The sequence below is a fragment of the Syngnathoides biaculeatus genome, chromosome 4 (genome assembly GCF_019802595.1).
Source record: "Syngnathoides biaculeatus isolate LvHL_M chromosome 4, ASM1980259v1, whole genome shotgun sequence".
NCBI classification, from domain to species: Eukaryota; Metazoa; Chordata; class Actinopteri; order Syngnathiformes; family Syngnathidae; genus Syngnathoides; species Syngnathoides biaculeatus.
Window position 1 is genome coordinate 21,703,764 of NC_084643.1, and position 27,552 is coordinate 21,731,315.

Below are 27,552 nucleotides of genomic sequence, written 5' to 3' on the forward strand. Positions count from 1 at the left end.
TTGTTTCTTGAATTACTTTATTCAATACAATACGATGCTGTCTCGGTAATGCACTATGTTTAATTCAGAACTCTATGACTTTTTTTACAGTGATTAATGAAGCTGAAATGGTAACTACAATATATCTTAATTTTTCCCTTTTACTTTATTACTTTTTCTATTTTCCCTGATTGTCTTTTTTCCCACTGACAATCAGTCATTAGAGAAGAAAATGTTTCTGATCCACATGTACTGTACCTATATTGCTTTAGATTAAAATAAAGGGGAAAAAAACAAGGTATTTATATTTTTTATACTATGATTTAACTCGTTTGTCCATTTTGACATGAAATTAGGCTGTATGTGGCCACATCAATTGAGTTTGACACCCCTTCTGCTGTCTTAATGATGACAAGAATGCTAATACCCCTAATGCCAGAACGATAGTGGAAGAGAAATAAAGAAAACAAATACAGTATGTGCATCATCTTTTGCTAAGGAAATCCTGTCTTTTAAGTTAATCAACACAGAATTTACCACAATATAATATAATATAGGCGGCACGGTGGATCAGTTGGTAAAGCGTTGGCCTCACAGTTGTGAAGTCCCGGATTCAATCCCGGACCCGCATGTGTGGAGTTTGCATGTTCTCCCCGTGCCAGCGTGGGTTTTCTGCACACACTCCGGTTTACTCCCACATCCCAAAAACATGCAACATTAATTGGACACTCTAAAGCACCCCTAGGTGTGATTGTGGCTGTTTGTCTCGATGTGCCCTGCGATTGGCTGGCAACCAGTTCAGGCTTTGCCCCGCCTCCTGCCTGTTGACAGCTGGGATAGGCTCCAGCACTCCCCGTGACCCTTGTGAGGATAAGCAGCTAAAAAATTCAGTGGATGAATATTACAATCTTTGCACCATTTCAAACCTTTTTTTCAGTGTTATGCATATTTCTTGCAGATGTAGAGGCCCCATAGCTCAGTGGTGAGAGCATTGGTTTGGTAAACCAGGGGTTGTGATTTCGTATCTTACTGGGTCCTCTACTCCTCAAGAGAGGTTGCGTCAGGAAGGACATCTGGTGTGTCAAACAAATATGAGCGTTCATCTGAGATGTTATGCTGTGGTGACCCCTAACGGGACAAGCCAAAAGAAACATTGTTTCTTGCTGATAATTGACCCCTCCGTGGATATTGCGCAATCCGCGTCACTGACCAATCAGAGGCCAGAGATCTGCATAAACCAAAACCCGTTTTTGCTCCCGCCATTTTTTCAGACAACATTGCATGGTCCAGTATAGGTTTTGTTAGCGTTTTATCGCGTATTTGGGTTATTTAACAAAAAATATGGTTAAGAGGTGTAGTCACGGACTTTGTAATAGTGACGACAGGTATCCTGAAAGGCTAGTTGGTGGAGTTCGATTCGTACCCTTTCCAAAACCGAAGACCCAGTACGAAAAATGCCTTCGATGGATCAAACTCAACTAAATCCATCTAATATCAACCGGAACAGATATGTTTGCACGAAGGTATGCCCTATATTTGATTTTCAAAACATGTCTCGTATAAATGAATTCAAAGTTCTTCGCTAGCATAACACTGCTGCGTGTGATCGATTGACACTGTAGCGCCGGAGAAAAGGAGTCGGAGGCGGAGTGTCGGACACAGAAACAGAACTTGCTTTATTGTTCGACATCACCAAACTTCTCGCATAACGGCGGGAACTCTGTTAACCTTTTCTCCGGAAGCGCAACAACAAAAACAGTCCGTGCGGAACCCCGCACCCCAACTCGAGGTCCCGCGGGTGAATTATGTAAACACCACACAAGCCCCCCCAGAATTCACCCATAGTCAAAATCCTTGTGCCGTGGAGGGATGATGACCCGACCCCGGCGAGTGTGCACTGTAGGGGCCGATGGGGGCGGGGCCGCACTGTCCATTGAGTCACGGGACAAGGGCTCAGGCGGGGTCAAGGGTACCCCGGCGGGCGCAGGGGCACAGGGCAAAGGGGGACGACCCCGACGCGGGGGGAGGGCCAACCCCAAAGGCTGGGCAATGTCCAGGTGCGCGGGTTTGACCCTGTCCACGGAAACAGTCTCGGGTCTGCCGCCAATGTCCACGAGCAGGCTCTTATCCCCGTGCTCCAGGACCCTGAACGGCCCGTCGTATGGGGGGCGGAGAGGTCCACGGTGGGCGTCATGACGAACAAACACAAAATCCGCAGAGCGCAGGTGACGGGGCAGCTGGGGTGCCATGTTGCGACGTGGGAACCGGCGCAAACGCTTTTGCGGCCTCCAGCAGGGAGGACCGTTGCCTGGCTGCGGACCAGGGCGCTGTGGCGTCCGGGATGAATTCGCCGGGGACCCGCAGTGGCTGGCCATAGACGAGTTCGGCGGATGAGGACAACAGGTCCTCCTTGGGGGCGCACCTGAGGCCGAGCATGACCCACGGGAGCTTATCCAACCAGTTGCCGTCCGTCAAGCCGGCACGCAGGGCTGCTTTCATGGAGCGGTGGAACCGCTCGCAAAGACCGTTCGCCTGGGGGTGATAGGCGGTAGTGCGGTGCAGCTTGACCCCCAAACTCTCAGCGACTGCGTTCCAGAGTTCAGAGGTAAACTGAGGGCCACGATCTGAAGAAAGGTCGCACGGTGTCCCGAAGCGTGCAACCCACGTGCCGATGAACGCCCGGGCCACGTCTGACGACGTTGTCGAGGAGAGGGGAACGGCTTCGGGCCAGCGGGTCGTCCTGTCCACCATGGTGAGCAAGTAGGTGAATCCGTGCGAGGGAGGAAGTGGACCTACCAAGTCAACGTTGACGTGGTCAAACCTCCTCTCGGGGACAACAAAGGGCTCCAAGGGGGCTTTTGTGTGGCGATGCACCTTAGCCCGCTGACAGGCCACGCACGAGTCGACCCAGGCCTGCACATCTTTCTTGAGACCGCGCCACACGAACTTCTGGGCCACCAGCCTCACGGACGGTTTCCTTCCGGGGTGGGAGAGGTTGTGGACCGCCTCGAAAACAGCTCTTCGCCAGTTTGCAGGGACCAGCGGCCGAGGCTGGTCAGCCGAGAGGTCGCACAGCAACCTGACGCCCGAGTCACCAACCGCGACTTCCTCCAGGCGCAAACCCGTGTCAGAAGTCTTGAGGGCCTGCACCCCGTGGTCCGAGGCCTGGTCTGCGCTCATGCGGGAGTAGTCGAGACCCAGATGCACAGTGCCGACGATCGCCCTGGAGAGGCAGTCCGCGACCACATTGGATTTGCCGGCGATGTGTTGGATGTCCGTAGTGTACTCAGAGATGAACGACAGTTGGCGTTGCTGGCGGGCGGACCACGGCTCGGCCACCTTGGACATGGCGAAAGTGAGGGGTTTATGGTCCACATATGCCGTGAACTCACGGCCTTCCAATAGGGAGCGGAAGTGGCGGATCGCCAGCCAGAGGCCGAGGAGCTCTCTATCGAACGTGCTGTATTTGCGCTCCCTGGGGACCAGCTGACGGCTGAAAAAGGCAAGCGGTTGCCAGGCGCCGCCGACCCACTGTTCGAATACGGCTCCAACAGCGTAGTCCGATGCATCGGTAGTGAGAGCGACAGGGTCCCCGTGGGTCGGGTGAGCCAGCATAGCGGCACGACTCAGTGCGGCCTTCGTAGCCTCGAAGGCTTCCATCCTCTCGGCCGTCCATTCAATGTCCCGGTTGGGGGCCTTGTCTTTAAGAGCCTCATAGAGCGGGCGCATGATGTGGGCCGCCCGGCGGATGAACCGGTGGTAGAAAGTCACCATCCCCAGGAACTCCCGGAGGCCCCGAGCCGAGCGAGGTCGGGGAAAAGCGGAGACGGCCTCCACCTTTGCCGGAAGGGGGGCGACGCCGTTCTTGTCTATGAGGTGCCCGAGGAACTGGATAGAGGGCACCCCGAAAACACACTTTGCCGGGTTGATGATCAGGCCATGCTGGTCAAGTCTTGCGAAGAGGTCGCGGAGGTGCATCAGATGTTCATCCTCCGAGGAGCTGGCGACGAGGATGTCATCCAAATAGACGAACACAAATGGCAAGTCCCTGAGCACAGAATCCATTAAACGCTGGAAAGATTGTGCCGCGTTTTTAAGACCAAACGGCATCCTCAGAAACTCGAACAGTCCAAACGGAGTGATTACAGCTGTCTTGGGAACGTCTGAGGGGTGCACGGGAACCTGGTGATACCCGCGCACCAGGTCGACCTTGGAGAACAAGATTTTGCCTGCCAGGTGGGCTGAGAAGTCCTGAATGTGTGGAACAGGGTAGCGGTCGGGCGTAGTGGCGTCGTTAAGGCGGCGGTAGTCACCACACGGTCGCCACCCACCACTCGGTTTAGGGACGATGTGTAGTGGCGAGGCCCACGGGCTATCCGAGCGGCGGACGATGCCCAGACGCTCCATGTTGGCAAACTCGGACTTAGCGACTGCTAGCTTCTCGGGATCAAGCCGTCGGGCCCTCGCGTGGATCGGGGGGCCCTTGGTCTCAATGTGGTGCTCGACCCCATGTTTAGTCGTGGTAGAGGAGAAAGTGGGCCGTGTCAAGGCAGGGAACTCACCAAGGAGGAGTTGGTACTTGGTGCCGTCCGATAGCGAACTGGAGAGACCACCATAAGTCGCCTCATTGCGGACGCAGGCGACCGTGGAAAAAGTCAGTGCATCCACCAGACGGCCCCTCTTAACATCCACCAGCAGCCCGTGGGCACAAAAAAAATCAGCGCCGAGGAGAGGGAATGAGACATCCGCAGTGACAAAGTCCCATGTGAAGCGCTGACTCCCGAAACACAAGTCCACAGTCCTCATGCCATAAGAGCGGATAGGGGAGCCATTAGCGGAAAGTAGGGGTGGCCCATGAGTCCCGCCAGCGGCGTCCTCCGCAGTGGCCGTCAGGACGCTCCTCTGGGCGCCGGTGTCACAAAGGAATTTGCGCCCGGAAAGGTTGTCCTTGACGAACAGCAGCCGGCTCTTCGCGCCCACGCTCACGGCCGCTGCGAAGCGTGGGCTTTGGCGTTTCCCGACGCGTCGTAGTTGCAAGGGGCGCGGCACCTCTTCGCTTTCGCACCGAAACGGGCATGGAAGTAGCACAAGCCTGTGCCAGCACGGCCGTCGGTGCCGAAGGGGCCCCTGCTGGATGCCACCCCCGCGCCCGAAGGTGAGTAACTGCGCGTCGCGGCCAGCGTCTCAGGGGAGAAGCGCTGGGTTGCCAGGAAGAAACGGTCGGCCTCCTCGGCCAGGGCCCAGGGCTCAGTGATAGTACTGTTCGCGAGCGCCGTCTGAACATGTGGTGGCATTTGCCTGAGAAACAGTTCCATGAAAATGAAATTGGGCTCTTCCGTGCCCAGCAGGTTTAGCATCATTTCCATGAGTTCGGAAGGTTTGCTGTCCCCCAGTCCATTAATAGCCAACAGACGTCGGGCACGTTCCGGCCGTGAAAGTTCAAAAACCTTGAGAAGGTGAGCCTTGATCCCAGCATACTTATCTCGGGCCGGGGGAGAGGTGATGAAGTTCACTGCTCTGGCCGCCGTTGAGCTCCCGAGTGCTGAGACAACGTGGTAGTAACGCGTGGAATCATCTGAGATCCCGCGGAGGGCGAACTGAGCCTCAGTCTGTGCGAACCACGCTGCCGCGGACGTCTCCCAAAACTCCGGCAATTTGAGGATGGCGGTTGCCATGTTCGTTTCAGTCTCGAAAACGCCGGGACTGACGTCGGGGTCACCAGTGTAGCGCCGGAGAAAAGGAGTCGGAGGCGGAGTGTCGGACACAGAAACAGAACTTGCTTTATTGTTCGACATCACCAAACTACTCGCATAACGGCGGGAACTCTGTTAACCTTTCCTCCGGAAGCGCAACAACAAAAACAGTCCGTGCGGAACCCCGCACCCCAACTCGAGGTCCCGCGGGTGAATTATGTAAACACCACAACACACTTATTCTTTGTTGAGCGATATTTAGCGATGATCGGACTGCACAAACGTGTCGCTTTCTTGCTGGCTCACGGTCAAAGCTTAACCAGACTGTGTTTGCATGAAGATATGCCCTAAATTTGATTTTAAATACACGTCTCGTATAATTGAATGAGACGTTCTTCGCTAGCATAACAACGCTACGTGTGATCCATTGACACACTTATTCTTTGTTGAGCGATATTTAGCGATGATCAGACTGCACAAACGTGTCACTTTCTTGCCGGCTCGCGGCCGAAGCTTAACCAGACTGTGTTTGCACGAAGATATGCCCTAAATTTGATTTTTAATACACATCTCGTATAAATGAATGAGACGTTCTTCGCTAGCATAACATTGCTATGTGTGAATGATTGAATGAAATCAGAAGCATGGCGTCTCTCTCAGTTAAGAATGTATTGTATTTAGAATCTATAATATATCGTTGATTTGAATGAAATCAGAAGCATGGAGTCTGTCTCAGTTCAGAATGTATTGTATTGTATTTGCCATTTTTACTGTTTGTCTTACGTCAGCGCACGTGGCGTGACGTCACTTCAGGAGGCGTGGTTAAGTGCCCTGTACGGAGGGGTCAATTGCAGGTGAGACCCTGAATTTTACTGTCAGTGTACCATGTTAAACACAGAAGTACACTATCATGGAACCAGTCTTGGCCTGGAAGCAGGCAAAAACAGCTCCCCTTGGGAAACTTTTGCTTTTGTTCTGGTCCATTTGTTTTCTGTCCCGGAAGCCCTCATTAGGCTCACAGATGATTTGGACCCTATCCCACCTGGCTTTGTGTGGAAGGTGGACATTGACCCCAGGCTGGACCCTGGCTGGTCATCATTCGGTCCCATGGTTAAATCAACTGTCTTTTAGGATATCAGTTCACACTTACCAACCACTTATACAGAAATACTCTTTCATGATCACATAATCAATACAATGTAAGATAATGAAAAGCAAATGTATTTCTTTGTTGATTTCTGCCATGACCAAAATTGAACATTGAAATTTTGTGACTTTTAGCCTTTAATTTCATTGTCTCTTTGTGTCTTTGTTGCTTTGAACATAAGCTTTCACTTGAACAAGACTTGCAACAATAGGACTTGTGTTACCATTTGCAGGGTTAAATTAACTCAGTTCTGACATCTTACAGCAACCAAGCCTTCAAAAAAGTTACTCTATCGCCAAAGTCTTTGATTCAAATCCAACATAATGGCCTGCCCTTTAAACTTGTTTGCAGCTCTGACTCACTTAGGGCTCAACTGAGAGAAAAAATAATAAATACATTGCTGTGCCTTGGAGTCCTGATTGAGGATCGGTGGACTCTGAAAACCAAAAGGCAACAGTAATGGATTCAGGTGGGCTACACATTCACTGACACAGTGTTAAAGGAACTGAGCTAATAGCGCTGTATGGTACTTTAGAGCCCTCAGTACACACCAGTATGTGTTCAGGTTAGCTGTGGTAACCCTGCATTAAGAGACAAGTGGGCAGCAACACAAAGAAAAGCCTCTTTATTCCATTTGTCAAGTAGAATTTGGGTTTTTCTCTTCAGGCATTTAATGGAGATAACAGCTTGTTTTTCACATGACCGCCCCAGGAGGGCCATTGGACATTGTTACTTGTGTTTTAGAGGCTGCATTGCTGCTCATCTGCAATTTGGTTTCATATAGTGTTTCGAGCATCAGTCCCTTTTAAAAAATATTTTTCATAGCTTTGTGTCACATGAATATTTGATTTCTATAGCCATCAATAAATGAAATGGGTTTTTCATTCTTATTGCTGGCCTCACCGCTTTTTTGTGAAAAAAAAAGTACTCGTAAATGTCTAAGAAAAAAATGATGGAAAAATTACACAACAGACTCTTGTTCTGTTAAATAAATTAAATATATTTAATCAGACTATTGCATAATTTTATGCTACTGAAACAGTAGTGAAAGTAGTCAACAGTATTTAAAGTTCAGATTACAGTATATTCACTCAGAAACTAAATTAATGGACTGTATTAGACTCAGATCACCTTTAGCAGCAATTGCAAACGTTATGTTAGGTAGTGTTTGGGGAGAGCCTGGCTAGATAGCATTGGATCATATTGTGTAAGATGATTCTGGGGTAGAGATGAAGAGATAGAAGAAAAAGGCACCATATTGTGGAACATGTAATGGGTGTGTCTGTCCCCGAAGCGGCGCGTACCTGCTCCAATGAGCATATGCGAGCATCTGCATCTCATCTTAGTAATTACAGTCCATGTCACGCGTGTGGTCTGGTCCTTGCCAGATTGTTGTGCTACTATGCTGCGTTCCCACAACCCTTCGCTTACATCCTCGCTATTCTGTGTACTGAACCCTGCCTCGTTATGGACCTGCCTTCTACACCTGCTGATTCTGCTACTGCCGCTTCCTGTGTTTCGACCTTGGACCGAATAAAGAGGCTTCCCGAATTGTACCTGTTCTCGTGAGTCGTGCATTTTGGGTTCAGCCTCGTTTTCTGGGTTATGACAAAACACGAGAAAGGAAGAGTTACGTGGCTTTTTGAAAATATATATGAATATGAGGAATTTCCAGAAGACTGGACCACTACAGCCAAGATGATAAGAGAGACAGGCAGGAGAGTAGAAGACAGATGATAGGAGACAAAAGTACATGGAGATGTAACTTAGGTTGAAGGTAGAGGTGGAAAAGGCCTAACAATAGGCACCTATGGCAGATTAGACTCTAAAGAAGGAGAAAAATATGCATACAGGTTTGTCTGACAGAGGGATGGAGATGGGAAGGATGTGCGGATGTGCAGCAGGTTAGGTGATTAAGGATAGAGATTGAAATGTCTTTAGTGGTGCCAGTGGTGTGCTGGGTAGATGGAAATAATACTTCCAGGTGATGAATGAGGAGAATGAGAGAGAAGGAAGAGAAGATCCCAGTGTGCGGGATCAGGAAGTAGCAATGATGACGTTAGAAAGGCACTACAAAGTGACAAAAATGAAAAGGCCTCATGACATATGCACATGTGAAGATATGAAAACATCTAGGAAAGGAGGCTCATCTTCTTCTTCTCCTTTCGGCTTGTCCCATCAGGGGTCGGCACAGCGTGTCATCTTTTTCCATCCAAGCCTATCTCGGGGGTCTTCCTCTCAAACACCCACTGTCCTCATGTCTTCCCTCACAACCTCCATCAATCTTTTCTTTCGTCTTCCTCTCACTCGTTTGCCTCACAGCTCCATCCTCAGCACCCTTCTATGAAAATACCCACTCTCTCGCCTCTGGACATGTCCAAACCATCGAAGTCTGCTCTCATGGACCTTGTCTCCAAAACATCCACCTTTGGCTGTCCCTCGAATAAGATCATTTCTCATCCTATCGAACGTGCTCACTCCGAGCGAGAACCTCAACATCTTCATTTCTGCCAGTTCTCCTTCCTGTTGTCTCTTTAGTGGCACCGTCTCTAATCCATACATTATGGCTGGCCTCACCACAGTTGTATAAACATTTCCCTTCATCCTAGCGGACACTCTTCTGTCACATAACACACCAGACACCTTTCGCCAGCTGTTCCAACCTGCTTGGACCCGTTTCTTCACTTCCTTACCACACTCACCATTGCTCTGGATTGTTGACCCTAAATATTTGAAGTCGTCCACCCTCGCTATCTCTTCTCCCTGTAGCCTTACTCTTACTTACTTACTTCTGTCGCATAGAACACCAGACACCTTCTGCCAACTGTTCCACCCTGCTTGGTCACATTTCTTCACTTCCTTACCACCCACCATTACTCTGGATTGTTGACCCCAAGTATTTGAAGTTGTCCACCCTCGCTATCTCTTCTCCCTGCAACCTCACTCTTCCCCCTCCACCCATCTTTTCAACCCATCTTCATTCATGCAAATATATTCTGTTTTACTTCGGCTAATCTTCATTCCTCTCCTTTCCAGTACATGGAAATGCCTCCATCTTTGTAATTGTTCCTCCACCTGCTCCCTGCTTCCATTGCATATCACAATATCATCTGTGAACATCATGGTCCAAGGGGATTCCAGTCTAACCTCATCTGTCAGCCTATCTTCTTCTGTCCTGAGTCTATCCTCCACTACTCTCTCCCATAACTTCATTATGTGGCTCATCAACTTTATTCCTCTAGAGTTGCCACAGCTCTGCAAGTTACCGTTGTTCTTAAAAATGGGAACTAGCACACTTTTCCTCCATTCTTCTTGTATCTTCTCGCCCGCTAGTATGCTGTTGAATAAGTTGATCAAAAACTCCACAGCCACCTCTCCAAATTGCTTCCATACCTTCACCAGTATGTCATCAGGACCTTTGTAGTGGCTTTTGAACTTCCCCCTTGCTAATCATTGCCACTTCCTGGTCTTCACACTTGGCTTTTACACTCTTCTTTCTCTCTCATTTTCTTCATTCATCAACTTCTCAAAGTATTCTTTTCATCTATTCAGCACACTACTGGCACCAGTCAAAACATTGCAATCTCTATCCTTAATCACCCTTACTTGCTGCACATCCTTCCTATCTCTATCCCTCTGTCTGGCCAACCTGTAGAGATCTTTTTCTCCTTCTTTCGTGTTCAACCTGGTGTACATGTCATCATATGCCTCTTGTTTAGCCTTTGCCACCTCTACCTTTGCCCTAAGTTGCATCTCAATGTACTCCTTTCGCCTCTCCTCAGTCCTCTCACTCTCCCACTTCTTTTTTGCGAATCTCTTTCCTTGGATGATTTCCTGTATTTTGGGGTTCCACCGCCAGGTCTCATTCTTCGCTTTTCCTTCTGGAAGACACACCAACTGCTCTCCTGCTTGTCTCTCTGATCACCTTGGCTGTAATATCAAGTCTTCCGGGAGTTAGGAAAGGAGGCTGCATCTTGTAAACTGCCATCCATCTCCAATTACAAATTATCATCTGCTGTTAACAACATTCATGACTATCATATTGAAGTCTTAATTTAACATTCGGGTTAGAAAATTACCCAGAATAATGAATACTTTTTCTCTGTCATTTTTATTTATGCTGCATTTCCGTGCGCTCAACTCCTATTAAGTCCAAGTATTTACTTGGCTGGACTTTACGCTTCCCTGTAAATGTGTTACTTGGACTATGCACTGTAAACCTCATCATATATTACCCATCATAATGAGATGCATAAAAATCTACAAGCATAGCAAGCAAAAGATTTTGAAAAATCATACACTCATGTAAAACGCTATTCTCAATTTGCTAAAAAGCATGAAACATAATGTTTTTGTACTGTCCAACAGAGGCATTGCCCAATCCTACAAAGAGCTCTCCAGACACATCTCCAATATCCTCCCCACGACACCGACGCGACTCAGATCGCTACTGCCAACTATGCAATGCTTGGTTCAACAACCCAGGAATGGCCCAACAACATTACGATGGTAAAAAACACAAGAAGAATGCTGCCCGAGCAGACCTCCTTGAGCAACTGGGCAAGACTCTGGACATGGGGGATATGAAAGGTATGAAAGCCTGACTGAACATTCCATTTCGTATCTCCAATGTTTCGAGCATTCCCTGTTCTATTTTAGACTGATAATTTAAATGGCTTGAGAAAATATTACTCGTGTTTCTTTTGTGCCCTTCCCTCGTGTGTTGCCTCTAGCTTGTTTGTACAACTCGCAATGTTGTCAATATTTGCAGATATTTGTGTGACACTCCAATCTACATTTCAAGTCTCAAGCTTAATAAATAGCAAATGTATGAGCAAATTACACTTCATGGTCTTTGTCTTCTCCTTGTATCTTTTGCTCGATGAATGATTAAAAGGGGCAATTTCAGTGCAATGGCAGCAAATGACTTAATAAATCTCAATTGCGCAATAATATATCACTATAAATAAATATAAAAAAAAAACTTGGCCCCCTCCTCCTGTCCCCCTTGGGACAGGATCTCATTCCTGAGAGCATTGTACCACAATGAGAGGTGCTGGTTGTCATTCAAGCCCATACTTGCTTGTGAATCACTCTCGCAATAGTTGAAGATCATGGGCTGATAAAGCCAACAGCTCCACATCATCTGCAAAAAGCCGGGATGCAATACTTAGTTATTCAAATCTTAGGGTTTTGTTGAAGAGTGTGTAAAGAACGAAGCGAGACCAACAGACAGACTGGTACCTTAGCTGCTCTGATGTGGAATCTTCATCAGAATAGTCTATATTGCTCAAGCACACCAGGAATCTGCCTCTGGTAATTCTTTAGAGTATAAAGGCACAACAAACTGGTACTGACATTGTACCAATTGTTAGTTGGAGGACACAAAATACAATAAACTGGTACTGAAATTGTACCAGTTATGTGGTAATGTTGATACAATGACAAGTGAATAATTGGTGCAGAGAGTTCTCAAGCACGTAAGTGACCAGCAATAATCAACAACACTTATGCAAATAAAGTGACAAAGCTACAACGAGTACAGTTAAAATGTCCCAACAGAGATGAACAAATGTTGCGAAATTAGCCCTATCTCAAAATGGAATTGTAAGTCAACTGTTTATGAAGTTAAAGAGTTGTGTGCTGGTTTGACCTCATAAAATGAGTGGACAGGACCTGGAGGCTTCAGGAGAATGTTTGCCTGGCCTTGTCTTAGTTGCATTGGTCTGTTGTGGTGAACAAAGTGAAGCGAAGATTTATCTGTCAGTCTACATTCTCAACCTGACCTATAGCCCTAAGCTGCAGGTAGCGACCAAAAGAAGAATATATCAGATACAAGTGATCGAAACAAGTTTCCCTCCTTGGAGATGGGGTGAAAAAATTGAGGTGCTCAGAATAGAGAAAAAAATTATCAGGGATGAGGCTTTCATTACAATTGAATCACAACGAGAGTCAGTGTGTTTAGAAAAGACGTGTTTGCCCTTGTTTGAGAGTACAGGTAATCGGCATATCAATGTAAGAAAACGACAGATTCAGTAATGCATTTACCATGCCTGGTTCCTATTGTATGGGCATGTGCCTTCAGAAAAGCGCTTTTTCTAGTTTCGGCAGGTTTCAGCAATGTTATATGTTAGATGCATTTCTGGGTGTTGTTGATGTATGGATTTTGCTTTGCATAGTTGAGTTTTAAGTTGCACTAATGGATGTAGTGCCAAACTGTTTTTACTGACACTGGTTTTCTGAAGTGTTCCTGAGCCCATATGGTGATATCGTTTACACATTATCAGTCTTGGATGTAATGCCGCCTGAGGGATCCAAGGTCACTGGCATTCAATGTTGCTTTTCAATCTTGCCGTCTACATGCAGTGATTTCTCCAGATTCTCTGAACCTTTTGATGCAATTATGGGCCGTAAATGATGAAATCCCTAAATTTCTTGCACCTGTAAGTTTAGGAAAATTGCCCTAAAAATATTTGACTATTTTCTCATGCACTGGTACATAAAGAGGTGAACCTTGGGCCATTCACAAGGAATTGTGAATGACTGAGCAATTCAAGGAAGCTCCTTTTATACTCAATCATGGCATCCACCTGTTTCCAGCCCGTTCAGCTGTGGGATGTTCCAAACAGGTGTTTGATGAGCAATTCTTGCCATTCTTTTTTGTCACCTGTCCTATCTTTTTTTGGAATGTGTTGCAGCTATAAAATTATAAGTTCATGATTATTTTCTAAAGACAATCAAGTTTATCAGTTTCACCATTTAAATATCTTGTTTTTGTAGAGTATTCTATTAAATATAGGTGAAAATGATTTGCAAATTATTGTATTCTGTTTTTGTATACTGGAGTTCAAATCCTGGCTCCGCCTGTGTGGAATTTGCATGTCTTCCCTGTGCCTGTGTGGGTTTTCTCCGGGCACTCCGGTTTCCTCTCTAATCCCAAAAACATACATTAATGGAGGACCCTAAATTGCCCGTAGGTGTGAATGTAAGTGCGCCTGTTGTCTGTCTCCACGTGGCCTGCAATTGTTTGGCAACTAGTTCAGGATGTACCCTTCCTCCTGCCCAATTAGAGCTGGTATTGGCTCCAGCACTCCCACGACCCTAGTGAGGATAAGCGGCTCATAAAATGGACCGATGGATGCGCAACTTCCCAGCATCATTGGAACTGGGTTTGTAATCTGAATACTTGACTATAGTATGTGTGCCTCAGAGGTCAGTGGTTAGGTGTTGGAAAATCAACTCCTGCCTTCCTGTGTGGAGTCCAACTCTGTATATTAATGCAGGCTTTTATTTTAATCATGTATCGTTGTAGTAAAGCTACTGTAGAATTGACTAATATGTCTCAAACTGTTAATTTTAGAAGGGAGATGAAATGGTCACTTATGTCAAAATATGTCAATAACAATTACAGAATAGCTTTCCAGCTGGTGGTGTCGTGGCTGCCAGAAGACCAGAATGACCCTCGAGGTGTTAAAAGGCATTCAAATGTGACTATACTAAATGAAATGGACAGTTTGGTACAGATCAGTGAGCATGGTCTTCTAAACCTCAGGCCTCGTTGATTCTTTATGTTCATACATGGGCTACAGCTAGTTGAGAGTACATAGGTTAATTATTGTCTACAGTATTTGGCAAACATAAAATGGTAAATGGACTACACTTCCATAGCGCTTTAGCCCCACCATCACAGTGCCTTAAGCCTCACATTCATACACCAGTGAATGACTTCTGGCATGAAAGGGAGTTGGTAGCAAATGGGAATTAGTGTCTTCCCCAAGGAGATTTTGGCATTCGGACAGTCGTACCTACCTACCTACTGTACCTAATGTTTTTTATTTGTTGGTGATGCTGGCTATTGTTGAACGTTCGTCATTTGCCATTGGTTTTGTCCTTTATGCAATATGATTTTTCAAACATCCATCTAATAATTACAGGTAACTAAAAGCATGCTTGCTGCACTTGCTGTCTTATAAATGGGACAAAATAATAATCAATTTATTCATTTGTTCCTGTCAATGTTTTGTAATGGAGTGGCAAATCATCTCATTAAGCCTAAACTAGTATCACCGTTTGAAAAATTAAGAATTCAGTGGGTGCAGTTGGTTGGGTGTTCAACAAGCAAAGGGAGGCTGCTGCCAAAGTACTTTTCTCCACGTCGGTTCACCTTTGGGTAAATGGTAAAGCACTTTTCAAAGCAAAGCACTGTAACACTGTGTCTTCATTTACTTACCAATAATGCAGCATCAGGAGCAGGAGGAACTGGGGGTTCAGTATATTGCTTGCTGACACTTGGACATGTCACGGGAGCAGATGATGAAATCCACAACCTCAGGGTTTGGAAATAACAGCTCTACCACATGAGCGTGACACCCCCCTCCTCTTCTCTATACCACTTTTATCTCTTTTAACGTTTATATCCTGCTGCTTGTCCCTCTATCTGAACCCAAGCATCATCTTTTGAATCTGCACAGTATGCTGATAAAATCTGCAGTCTTACTCCGCAGATCTTCACGTGATGAAATATTCAGCAGCTCATATGAAAGACGTTCCATCACCATGGAATGTGCTGCATTGTTGTAGAACTGGGTATTCATGAGAAGCTGGAAAGGTGAACTCATAAAGAGTAGAGGCATAGTAGTTATATCCGTGTACTGTTTGTTCATGGAACAGGACAAACCAGTTCTTGCTTAAACTCAAGAAGTCAAACTTATTCATCTGTTTTTTTCTATAATTTACGTTAATTTTCTTGGAAGGCAGCACGTGGCAACATCTCCCTCACAGTTCTGAGGTCCCAGATTCACTTCTGTTTACACGTTCTTCCCATCCCTGTGTGAGTTTTCTCCAGTTACACCTGGAGTGAGGATAAGTGGTTCAGAGAATCAATGGATGGATTAATTTTTTTCAGGATGATTGATCGATTAAATTTATAATAAAATAATAATTTTTGCTTTGTAATTGGGGTGTGGAAATAATCTTTGTTTGAATATTCATTTGAGTCCAAAGGTCTGTCATGATCCTGCCGCTCCAGCCCGGGCTGTGCGGATACCCTCGTGGTCGCGTTAATTGGAAGGCACACACCTGCGCCTCATGCGGGCTGATTGTCCTTTGTATATATATGACCCCGATGACGACTGGTCCCCCGCCAGATCGTTGAGGTTCATGTGCCGTTCCAGCACTCTAGTATCCCTGATCGTCAACCCGTGTGTACCGACCTTCGCCTGTTCTCCGACCGACCCCATAAGCCTGACTCCCTGGACACTTCTCCCTGCTTTGATCGTTCTCCCGTGTACCGACTCCTGCCTGCCCGCTCACCTGCTCTCTTCGCCCGACGTCCCAACTACCGCTGCTGCACCTGACTGCCTGCCCGATCCCCGACCATTGAATAATAAACGTTTATCCCAAATTACCTCTGCGTCTCCTGTGTTCCCCTGCATTTGGGTCCGACCTCCTTTCCGATGGGTCGCGACAGAACGATCTGGCCAAAACAGGACCCAGCAGGAAAGACCCGGCGTCGCCGGGACTGACGCAAGGAAGACCGTCTGCCTGAGGACCAAGCCTGTCCGATCCGGGTAGGCTCCTTGACGTCCTCCGCTTCCGTGTCATACACTCCGCCAGCGAGCTATGAATACGTCCCGACCACGACCCGTCCGGCATCGCATATTCTTCTGGACTCTGACTTTTCAGAATATGAGGAGGACCTTGATTTGTATGACCGGCTGCCTGAGTACGACTCCGATTATTGGGATTATGAATCTCTTCGCCCGATCTTTCATCCCAGTCAGTTTGCTCCACCTCCCCGCGTTTCCAGCACCCGAACGTCTTCGCCCGGTGGGTGCAAGTACACCAATCCGTTTAAGGGAAACCGCTTGACCATCTACCCGGGACCTCCGCGTGGCGGCCAGAGGAGACGTCCAGGTCGGGTGCTCCCATGTGCCTCCCGTGGCGCAGCAACAAAGACGCCGTCCTCGTCCTCCCACTCCTCGCCGGCAATGGTAAAACCGGCAGACCCGCAGCTGGTGGCGATGCTTCCAGCCCAGAGGGAGGCGGAGCCGCCAAATCACGAGGTGTTCTACCGCGAAATGCGGGCGGAGATAGAGCGGCAGAGCGCCGAATTGGCGGCTCTCACGGCCCAGGTCCAGCAAGGATTAAAGAACCAGCGGAGCTACGCTGTCATCGCAACTGCGACGGACTCACTGCTGACGCAGATTCACGCTGCAGTGGGAAAAGACCCACCACTTCGGCAAGTGCACGTTGCAGTGGGAACAGGTCCGCCACCTCAACACGCCCACATCGCAGTTTCGACGGACTCTTTATGGACTCATGCTCACGCGGCAGTTGGAACTGACCCGCTCCCGAGACACGCCCACGTGTCAGTTTCGACTGACTCTCTGCCTACTCTTGTTCACGTTGCCGTGGAAACGGATCCGCCACCGCGCCACGCCCACATTGCAGTTTTGAAGGACTCATTACGGACTCATGCTCACGCGGCAGTTGGAACTGACCCGCTCCCGAGACACGCCCACGTGTCAGTTTTGACTGACTCTCTGCCTACTCTCGTTCACGTAGCTGTGGAAACGGATCCGCCTCCTCGCCATTCCCACGTCGACGTTTTGGCTGTTCTGAGCAGAGCTCAAGTGGCAGTGGAGACCGATCCGCCGCCGCCTTGCGTTGCTGTCCAGGAGGTGGGGACATTTTCGCAGCCGCTTCTCGTCCGTGCCCAGGAGTACCGGTGGCGACCGGCCCGCGGCCACTCCACGCTCCTGCTCCGACGGCGTTCATTCAGGAGGTGGTGATAGTGCCGCCGCCATCTCATGTTGCTGTCCAGGAGGAGGTGGCGATGGTTGCGGTGGTCCCGCCTTCTCACGTTCCCGTCCAGCAGGAGGTGGTGATGATGATGTCGCCGCTGCCTCGACGTTGCCGTCCAAGGGGTGGCGATGGCGCCGCTGCCTTCTCACCTTCCCATCCAGGAGGAGGTGGCGAGTGCGATGCCGCCGCCTTCTCACGTTGCTGTCCAGGAGGTGGCGACAGTTCCCCATCTGCCTCACGTTACTGTCCGGGAGTACCAGGAGCGACTGGTCCGCGGCCGTCCCACGCCCCTGTCTGGACAGTGACAGGAGCTGGGGAGTTCCAGAGCCACCCTGGAGCTGGAGAGACTTCGGGATGGCTGTGATGGTGATGGTGGCAGTCATGGCTCTGGTCCTTCTCTCCATCATGCCCTTCGTTCCTGATGCCTCCGCTTCATGACCTGGCCTCGTTTGTGACCAACCCACGGCTGCCTCCTCACCAAACCTCGGTGGCGACCAATCCCTGGTCGTCTCTCAACCACAGTGTGGGAGGTTCTCGTCTGGAGCAGTTGCCTGCCTCAGTCTGGTTCCTGCTTCTCCGTTTGGTTCCTCACCGAGGTCGTCCGCCCGAATTGCCCCGTGGGGATCCTGGTGTTTGATTTGGACAGGTCAGCAGCATGACCCGGACGCCTCGCGTTTGGTGGCCTGGATGGCCAAGAAAATACTTTGATTCCACAGCAAAAATAATGGAAATCAATTACAGTGTTCTCCTATGTTTGGCAGAACATACATTTTGGTGTTACTGTCTTCAGTGCAATGCCTCACATCAGTGTTTGTATTGTAGGACAAAACTGGTAAACATAAAGACACAGACATCTACTGTAAATGAACAGATGCGATCTCAAAGTAAAGTAAGGCTTTGCGGTCTAGATCTATTTGGATTATATGCATGTACCTGGAAAAATACAGGAATGTGCTTTTTAAAAGATGGTCATTTATGAACCAGGCCATTCCCAATACTAAAATGTTTTTCAATTAAAACAATACATGGTTAGCAGCACGGTCAAAGACTGGTGAGCACATCTGCCTCACAGTTTCAAGAACCAGTGTTTAAATCGTGACCCCACATCTGTGGTCTGCATGTTCCGTGCCTGTGTGGGTTTTCTTCGGGTACCGGTACTCTGGTTTCCTCCCACTTCCCAAAAACAAGCATGCTAGGTTAAATGAAGACTCTATATTGCCCATAGGTGTGAATGTGAATGTGTATGGTTGTTTGTTTCTATGTGCCCTGTGATTGGCTGGCGACCAGTTCAGGGTATACCCTCCCTCTCGCCCAGAGTCACTGGTGATTGACTCCAACACACCTGTGATCATATAGAGGCTAAGCAGTGTAAAACATGGAACGGAATGAAACAAACAATCTACTCTAATCTGCTGGTTGAACTTCCTTTTTACAAATTGCAAATTGCAACCCAAGTGGGGAAAGCATTACGCAAAGTCGATGGATGAATACGTGGCTGACATTGAAAGAGAAAATAAAACTTGGAGTCTGTAATTCCAGCTGGTGATCTCACTTTCATCCATTACCTTGCCAGAGAGACGAGTGCTCCATTACTTCAAGGTTGTTGTCTGAGCATCTTTTTTGGGAGTGTCCCCTAGGATGATTTCAGCCTGAATAACACCACAGAATGCTCCACAGCTTTGCTTAAGTTCTAAAACAAAACACTTTCCCAAGAAAGTGAACCAGCTGTGTAAACCTAATGGGAAAAAGAACATGTGGTCCATCCAGATTTTCCACTCAGAATTAAAATATCATGTAAAAATATCTGAATGAAGTATGTACACAGAATCATAAGTAACACAGAAATAAAATGCTTTAGTCATGAAACTTTAATATGTGATAAATGTCATATTATCTATATTATAGAGAGATTTGGCAGCACGGTGGAGGACCTGGGTAGAGCGTTGGCGTCTGTTCTGAGGACCCGGGTTCAAACCCTGGTCCCGCCTGTCTGGAGTTTGCATGTTTTCCCTCTGCCTGCGTGAGATTTCTCCGGGTTTCCTCCGACATCACAAAAATATGCATTAATTATTACCTCCTCCCTGATGATACCTGGGATCGGCTCCAGCACTCCTGCGACTCTTGTGAGGTTAAGTGGCTCAGAAAATGGATGGACTGATATAGAGAGACTCCTCAGGACACCATAGCATGGACTCCCAGCCCCATTATGTATTACTATTGGAGACTGTGCTATATATTTCCAGGTTGCCGACGTTGTCATAGATATAGAGCATGAAGATTAGATTTGGCTAACAGACATGCCTACGTGGGACTGACTTTCCATCAAAATCAACACAAGGGAATTAACTCAGCATCGTCGTAGGAACACAGCTCACGTATCTACCTTTATACATTTCCTTTTCACATTTGTAGCTGTTTTGTTGTGTGACCGCTTGTCATGTACAATTCTCTGGAACCTGCTATTTTTATAATAGCTGTTTGGCAAGCCCTTCTTTATGGCACCCAGTCACAATGTAGGTGATAAAAGGAAACTGCGAATAGCGCAGCTCATAAAAGTGACCCTCAACAATGCTCAATGCACAATCCATGCAATTATCACCCCTTTACCCACTGCACTGATATATGGAGAATAGATGTGGCCAACAAACAGTAAAAAAAAGTAGGTCAGCATTATAAGATCGGACTTAAAAACACACTGTATATATTTTTATACACTGCTTCTAATGATGATTCAACCCGGGTCGGATTTCCATCCATCCATTTTCTTATGGTTATCCATGGTCAGTGCGTGGGGGTAGTAACTTTAGCAGTGAAGCCTAGACTTCTCTCTCCACAACTTCCTCTTGCTCTTCTGAGGGTATCCTGAGATGTTCCTAAGCAAGAAATAGTCCCTCCAGGGTATCCTGGGGTATCCCCAAGGTCTCTTCCTGGTGGGACACACCCCGAACACCTCACCAGGGAGGTGTCTAGAACGCATCACAAACAGATGCCTGAGCCACATCATCTGGCTCCTCTCAATGCGAAGGAACAGCGGCTCTACTAGGAGTCCTTCCCAGATCATGAAGCTTCTCCCACTATCTCTAATTGAGAGCTTGGACACCTTGTGGAGGAAATTCATTTTGACTGCTTATATACAGGATCTTGTTGTTTCGGTCATGGCCCACGGCTCATGACCATAGGTGAGGGTAGGATCGTAGAACGTTATATAACGGAATGTAAAAAGTGAGCTTCACCATTCGTCTTAGCTCCTTCTACACCACAATGAACCGAGACAAAGTCTGCATTATTGCAGATGCTGGAACGATCCTCCTATAGCTCTAAGGTTCCATTCTTCCCTCACTCATGAACAAGACCCCAATATATTTGAACTACTCCACTAGGGGAAGGATCTCATCCCTGACCTAGAGAGCGCACACCACCTTTTCTGACTGAGAAATTAGATTTTTGAGAACCAGGTCCTCTTTAAGGATCTCATGCCTCAGCTGTGTCTACAACCTCTGTCTGTAAACGTTATGAACAGAATCAGTGACAAAGAGCAGCCTTGGCGGTGTCCAACCCTCACTGGAGATGGGTGCAACTGACTGCCGGAACGCTGACCAAAATCTGACACCGGGCATGCAGGGACGGAACAGCCCATGTTTAGGGTTCTGTACCCCAAAACACTCCCCACGGGACACCCTGATGGACATGGTCAAACGTCTTCTCCAAGTTCACAAAACTCATGTAGACTGGTTGGGCGAACGTCCATGCACCCTCAAGGACCCTGCCAAGGGTGAATAGCTGGTCCACTGTTCCACATCCAGGACAAAAACCGTATTGCTCCTCCTGAATCTGCTGTTTGGTCAGAACTTGGTAGGTCACTTATGAAGACCATCTGTGTCCAGGAAACTCCACCTGTCCACCAAACCCAGAAACTGAAAAAAGAAAAACTAAACACAGACAGCAATGGCAAAAAATGGACCAATGGAATCAGTCTTAGGTTTGAAAAATCATATGGCACATTGCATATTTAAGTATTTGCATTTACTGTAATTTCTCGAAAATAATGCGGAAATGTTTACCAAAATATTTTCACAAAGGCATTATACTTAGGTATGGATGAAAAGTAAAAACTACTATCACACTGAATAGTCGTATATAGGTACATAGGGTGGGTCAAAAAGTATATATATACATTTCTATATGATATTCGATGTCTTATGTTACACATTTATATATATTACGGAAATGTGCGCCCCCAACCTGAGCCCTCAGACCTCCTCGGGGAGCTTGCACAACCGTTAGCGTACCATGTTTGTTTCTACTCCACCAAAGATCAGAAACCACTGCTTGTGAGTTTGTTTTAACTCAAACCAAGACAAAAAATGTCGACTACAACGGCCTTTTGTGCAGCTGTTTTTAAAAGAAATGTGTTATCACTTGTGCCAATGACGCCGCCAACCCGGAAGTAGCACGGGAGTCCAAAACAACAAGAGCTCAATGGCTTGAGGTCAGTATGAATATAGCGTAAGCTCAAAATACGTAGAAACGAGTGTAATGGGCACATTAAAAAAAACGGGAGGGCACAGACAATTAAAATACTCGCTTTTTTAAAATGTGCCCATTACACTCGTTTCTACGTATTTTGAGCTCACATTGTTTTGATGGCCACCTGACGCCATAATGAAAGCTACTACAGATTGGAGCTGAATGGAGGGCGAGAAGCTGTGCTGTGGAACAAAAACTCTTGGGATTCAACAAGTGTTTCCTCACAAACGCCATGGATAACACAGAGGATGACATGCTGTGGGAACAAAATAGGATCACTGTTCATGATTCAATGGATGAAGCACCGTAACTGTACCAAGTCATCGATGAGTTTGACAGTGATTCACCAAAAGTAGCTACGAAGGATATTTTTCAGATTGGAGATGAGTCAGATCCTTCTTTTGAAGTCTTGCCCATGGATGTGTATTGTCGTGGATAAACTGCACAATACAGAAACATTTTATGCATAAATATTTAATGCAAAAAAAATTTATGTTAAACAGCATTGAATAGTTTATTTAAGACTGTAATATGTCTTATCAACAGTATTAATAAAATGTTTTTCCATGATTGAGCATTTACAGTATTTAAGTTGTTTGAATGATTCTATTCTGACAATTACAGGGAGCAGGACAAGCATGTCATGTGGCCTGTCCCGAGTTACATATTACCGCTACATCAACACATGCACAATGATTATTATTAATGATTGCTTTGCGGACAGTTTTTTGAAAAACAAGTACAAACCCAACAAAATATAAATACAGATGTTTCTTAATATTTTGAGCATATGGGTAGCAGCAAATTGAGATGGTGCGCATTGTACATTGGTAGAAGGTTTTTCCCCGACGTTTTTAGGTCAACTTTGGGGGTGCGCATTATACTTCAGGATACATTATACTCGAGAAATTATAGTACTCCTCCCAAACAATGCAAACTGCGCAGTGCAGCATTATTGGGCCCTTAACAGACGCAATCCTAGTGCTTTATGATTAGTAATTCTGCTTCTTCATCTGTGTGAGTGAAATAGTTTGCAAAAACCTTTAGGAAATCACCCTAAGGTGATTTACAGTGTTTTACACACACACACACAGCAAATGAAGTAACAGAACTTTCTGTAAAGTGGTTTTAATGTGTTTGTGTACTTCCAGGTCTGAAACGAAGCTATACCTGTGAAGTCTGCAGCGTGACATTGAACTCGGTGGCACAGTACCACGCACATCTGCAAGGCTCAAAGCACCAAAACAAGTAAGTTGATCACGCAACTGTGGACTCCAGAAGTAGAGTTAATTTGCACATTTTAAGAATTGATGTTCATGTACGTAATGCAAAATGCTACTTCTCTTTTTGGCATGAAAAATGTTGTTGCTTCCATCTGTGTCCTTGAAATTCCCTGCACCTCAAGAAGCCCTGTGAATTTTAAATACAGTGCATTTCACATTGCATGCATAAATCATGAGAATATTGTGGGACTAGGCGGTGCTGAGACTGAAATTTTGGGTTTATTTTGCTCGGGGCACCCTGGTCTCATTACAGATAATGACCCAAAACTGTGAATCAAGCATTTCCTTTTGGTCAAAACTCAGTCAAAAAGGTGTATTATTCATAGAACTGTTTATTGACTCCACACAGTTTAACAATGAGTTGTTCAAAGTTTTACCATTTTCTGAGCACAAGTCAATTTCAAATTAGACACAAATATTTTTATAGTCTAATTTGATTCAGTCTTCGCGTGGCAGTTAATGTACAACTACTTTCAAGCTGACATCTCATGACCAAAATCCAACACAATACAGTAATAACATCCAGAAAAAAGGTGAAGTGTTCAAACATCCAATATAGAGGTCGTGCACGTGACGTGACCATTTTCATGGCACCATATTGCCGGTCAAACAGAGCTGCTCGACATTGTGGGGTACAAGACCAGAGGAGAATATTTACAATACCCGAGACCTGTTGTGTCTTTGGTTGTCACAACTGACGAGACAGATATTCAAAGAGATCATTCTATAGCATACCAGCTGAAAAGACCAGAAAAGATCGATGGATTTCGGCAATTAAACGTGATGGATGGTACCCAACCAAATACCCACGCCTGTGTATCGATCTTAATCTCAAATTACCAAGAAATGTTTATATTGCAAAGTTGACTCATTTGAGAAGAATGCGTATTTAAAAAAAGAAAATAAACCATCTGTCGCAGAGAGGTTTACATGTGGCAGCGATACCCTTCCGTGTATGGAGGAGACGTCTCCCTGTCCTAAATTTGTTTTCCCAGTCATAGTTGATGAATGCGAGTTTGTGTAAAACCAGGGGTCATTTATTTAAATATTGGTATTTGGATTGAAAAAATCTATGTGGTTCCATCACTTTACTTGATTTATTCCTGATTGAGAACAGATCAAGCAACAAAGTATTTGTATGCATCGAGAAATGTATACAATTTCAAACTTTTCTGTGTAAATCTGGACCACTTACTCACCAGATACACGTGTAAATCCAGTTGTCCAAGACAAGCGGAAGCGAATTAACAGTCCACTTTCTTATCGGCGAAAACATCGACGCCGGTATTAAATATGGGTCCTCTATCCCAAGTGTCTCTTAATTTTTTCATGTACCGTCGTTTATTATCACCTTCTAAATGTTTAACTGTATCAGACAAAACTCTGGGTGCCATGCTATAAAAAGTATTTTCGTTTCGTATCATTGGAATTAACTTGTAACTATGTTTTTTTTGACCGGCGATTTGGTGAGTCACGTGATTTTATGACGGAGGTGAACGACCTCCATCAAATGGCTTGTAGTTTTCTGTCATTTCTCAAATTCAACAACTGAATTTGAAACCGGAGTGCCTGAAGAAAAGCTATGCAGGCACAGGGAGAACATGCAAACTTCACACTGACCGTGCCCGAATTTGAACCCGGGACCTCAGAACCGTGAGGCCAACGCTTTCCAGCTGACCCACCGTGTGGCCTGAATATTGACAATAAAAAAAATGTGCTAAGTTCCGTCTTCACATCCACGTCAACAAAAAAAAAGCTATGAAATACGAGTTTGCAGCTTTTAGGCCATTGTGGGAAAATGGAGTCTTTCTAAATATGCCCTCCTAATGTACAATGCTTCTGTTGTAACGCTTTATTTGTGTACCTAGGCAAATTATGAACTTTATTCTGTAGATATATATGTAGCAATATTGTGGAATAAGTGGTTCTTATAAGCATGTCAGCTTCACAGTCAAGAGATCCAGATTTCAATCTCTGTTTGAAACTTTGCACATTTTTTTCCTATGCTTTATTTGGCATTTGTTGCTAGATAAAATGTCCCGGTTTCCACGGAGAATCAGGTTAGGAGGCCAAACCAGATAAAAATGCTTCCTATAAACACCTCGTTCAAAATTAACAGACCCAATCAAATGATCTGGTCATTATACACTTGAACGTATGGCAGTGTCTTACACATCTGGTCAGTGACAGAGAGCTTGATTTTAACTATCGGTACTTATAACTCATGTTTATTGACCTCCTGCGTTACTGAAAATGTAAAACATTGCAACTTTTGTGCTGCATAGACAACGGGCCACCATCTTGATAAATCACTTGTCTTCATGGATCTACAGTTTGCTCGCCTGTAAAATGACTGTTCAGCTGTTAAATGTAATGCAGAAGTATTCACCAGCTCAAAATACATCACGCTACGTGTAACAGTTTACTAGACCTCTTGTTTAGATCAGAATGACACAAAAAAGTCTTCACGTAAACACAGCGAATATCAAAATGTCCTAAAAGCAAGGGATTTAACCCCCATTTTGTAATTTTTAATTTGATAACTTTTGTGAGTGGATACTACAGATGCTATATGACTTATTTTTTCAGGAATGAATTCCTCGTGTGAGGCAGTTTTTTGTCGCACGTCCATAGGGATGCTGGCATCAGAAAACACAACATACCACGTAACAGCTCCTTGCTTTATTCATGCATGCCTGCGCTGCTAGTCGGAGCCATTGGGTTTCCATGCACATCTGCTGTTGCAGTCCCTTTCACACAGAATCACACATGCAGTACATGCACAGAGATGCACCAACAGTACCTTATCCGGATTAGGCTCTCAGAGGGGATTCAAGCCACATGTAAATTCCCGAGCCCATCACTACCTGCACAACCAGCCTGATTTTCCGCTGATGTAATCCACAATTGACTGTCTGGTCTTATTACCTCATTTGCTTCATGTAAATTAAGACAGATACAGTACATCGTCCATATCTTATATTTATGTTGCCCTTTATCGTTAACAGAGGTACTGTAAATGTTAAAGCAATTGTAATTGAAACAATACATCCATCCGTCAAACAGAAAGTAGTATCAAGTGTATATACAGTTCTCACAAAAATCTGGGGTTGTTCGCCTTCCAAGTACAATTTTTTGAATGACTCGAAAATGCACTGTAACCTTTCCAAGGTGAACTTAATTTGAGCCTGTCTAAAATTTTGAATCCAAGTCAAAATGTTCAAAATGCCTGCGCTTTTTTTCACAACTAGCTGTTGTCTAATAATGAGTATTTGATCCATGAATCAACCAATACATTTGTTTCTAAGGATGTTCATTTTTCTGACTTTCTGTAATTCTCTTTGTTTCTATGTTGCAACCTCATGATGATATTTTAATTGGCCTAGAAAATTTATTAGTTTATGCTTTAAGACACTTTTGTGGTTTGCTCCTTGAGAGCCAAAAGAAAATTTTATGAAAATTACTGAAACATTGAACAGGTGGACATGTATCTTCAAAGTATATAGAAAGTCAAATCGAGTTGACCCGTGCAGGTTAAAGCCAAATGCTCTTAGATTGTGATCACTTGTGAGTAGTGTATCTGACGTGAGAATTCTTGACTGAAACCAAAAACCAAAATTGAGGAACCCAATGCAATAAAAGGGGAAACACCAGAGAACTTTATCAAACTTTATTTGTAAGTGAAAACAACAAATACAACACAAAGTGCTTTATATTCATTAAAAATATAAACATAAATGCACCAATCGTGGTGTTACAATACAACAATTTGGACTTTAATATTATACTTGCATAAAATACCTCAAAACCATCTTCATACAAGTACTGAAACAGCCACGTTGGTGATGATTCACCTGTTGCTGATGAATTTCATTTTCCACTGTGAAAAAAAATGAGAAATAATAAAAATGTTCTATAGTTGCAAAATCTTGGTCTGTCCCGTGAAACCAAACTATATTGATATGCATCAGTTTTATGTACTTTGTGCAATGGGAATTAATGGGATAATCTCATTAATGAATTAATGGGATTTAAATAGTACCAAATGACCCCCCACCCCAATAAGACAAGTGACTGGGAGCTTATGAGTTACTACAGTAAGCGACCTGCTTGAACC

General features: G+C 45.6%; 1 protein-coding gene across 1 annotated transcript in view; it reads left to right on the forward strand.

The window, feature by feature from the left end:
* Positions 1-27,552, forward strand: part of zmat4a (zinc finger, matrin-type 4a) — a 97,293-nt gene that overhangs the window by 60,850 nt on the left and 8,891 nt on the right. The window contains exons 5-6 of the mRNA XM_061818310.1: positions 11,188-11,409; positions 23,304-23,400. Of these exons, the coding sequence (XP_061674294.1) occupies positions 11,188-11,409; positions 23,304-23,400 (319 nt within the window). The remainder of the gene's footprint in view (positions 1-11,187; positions 11,410-23,303; positions 23,401-27,552) is intronic.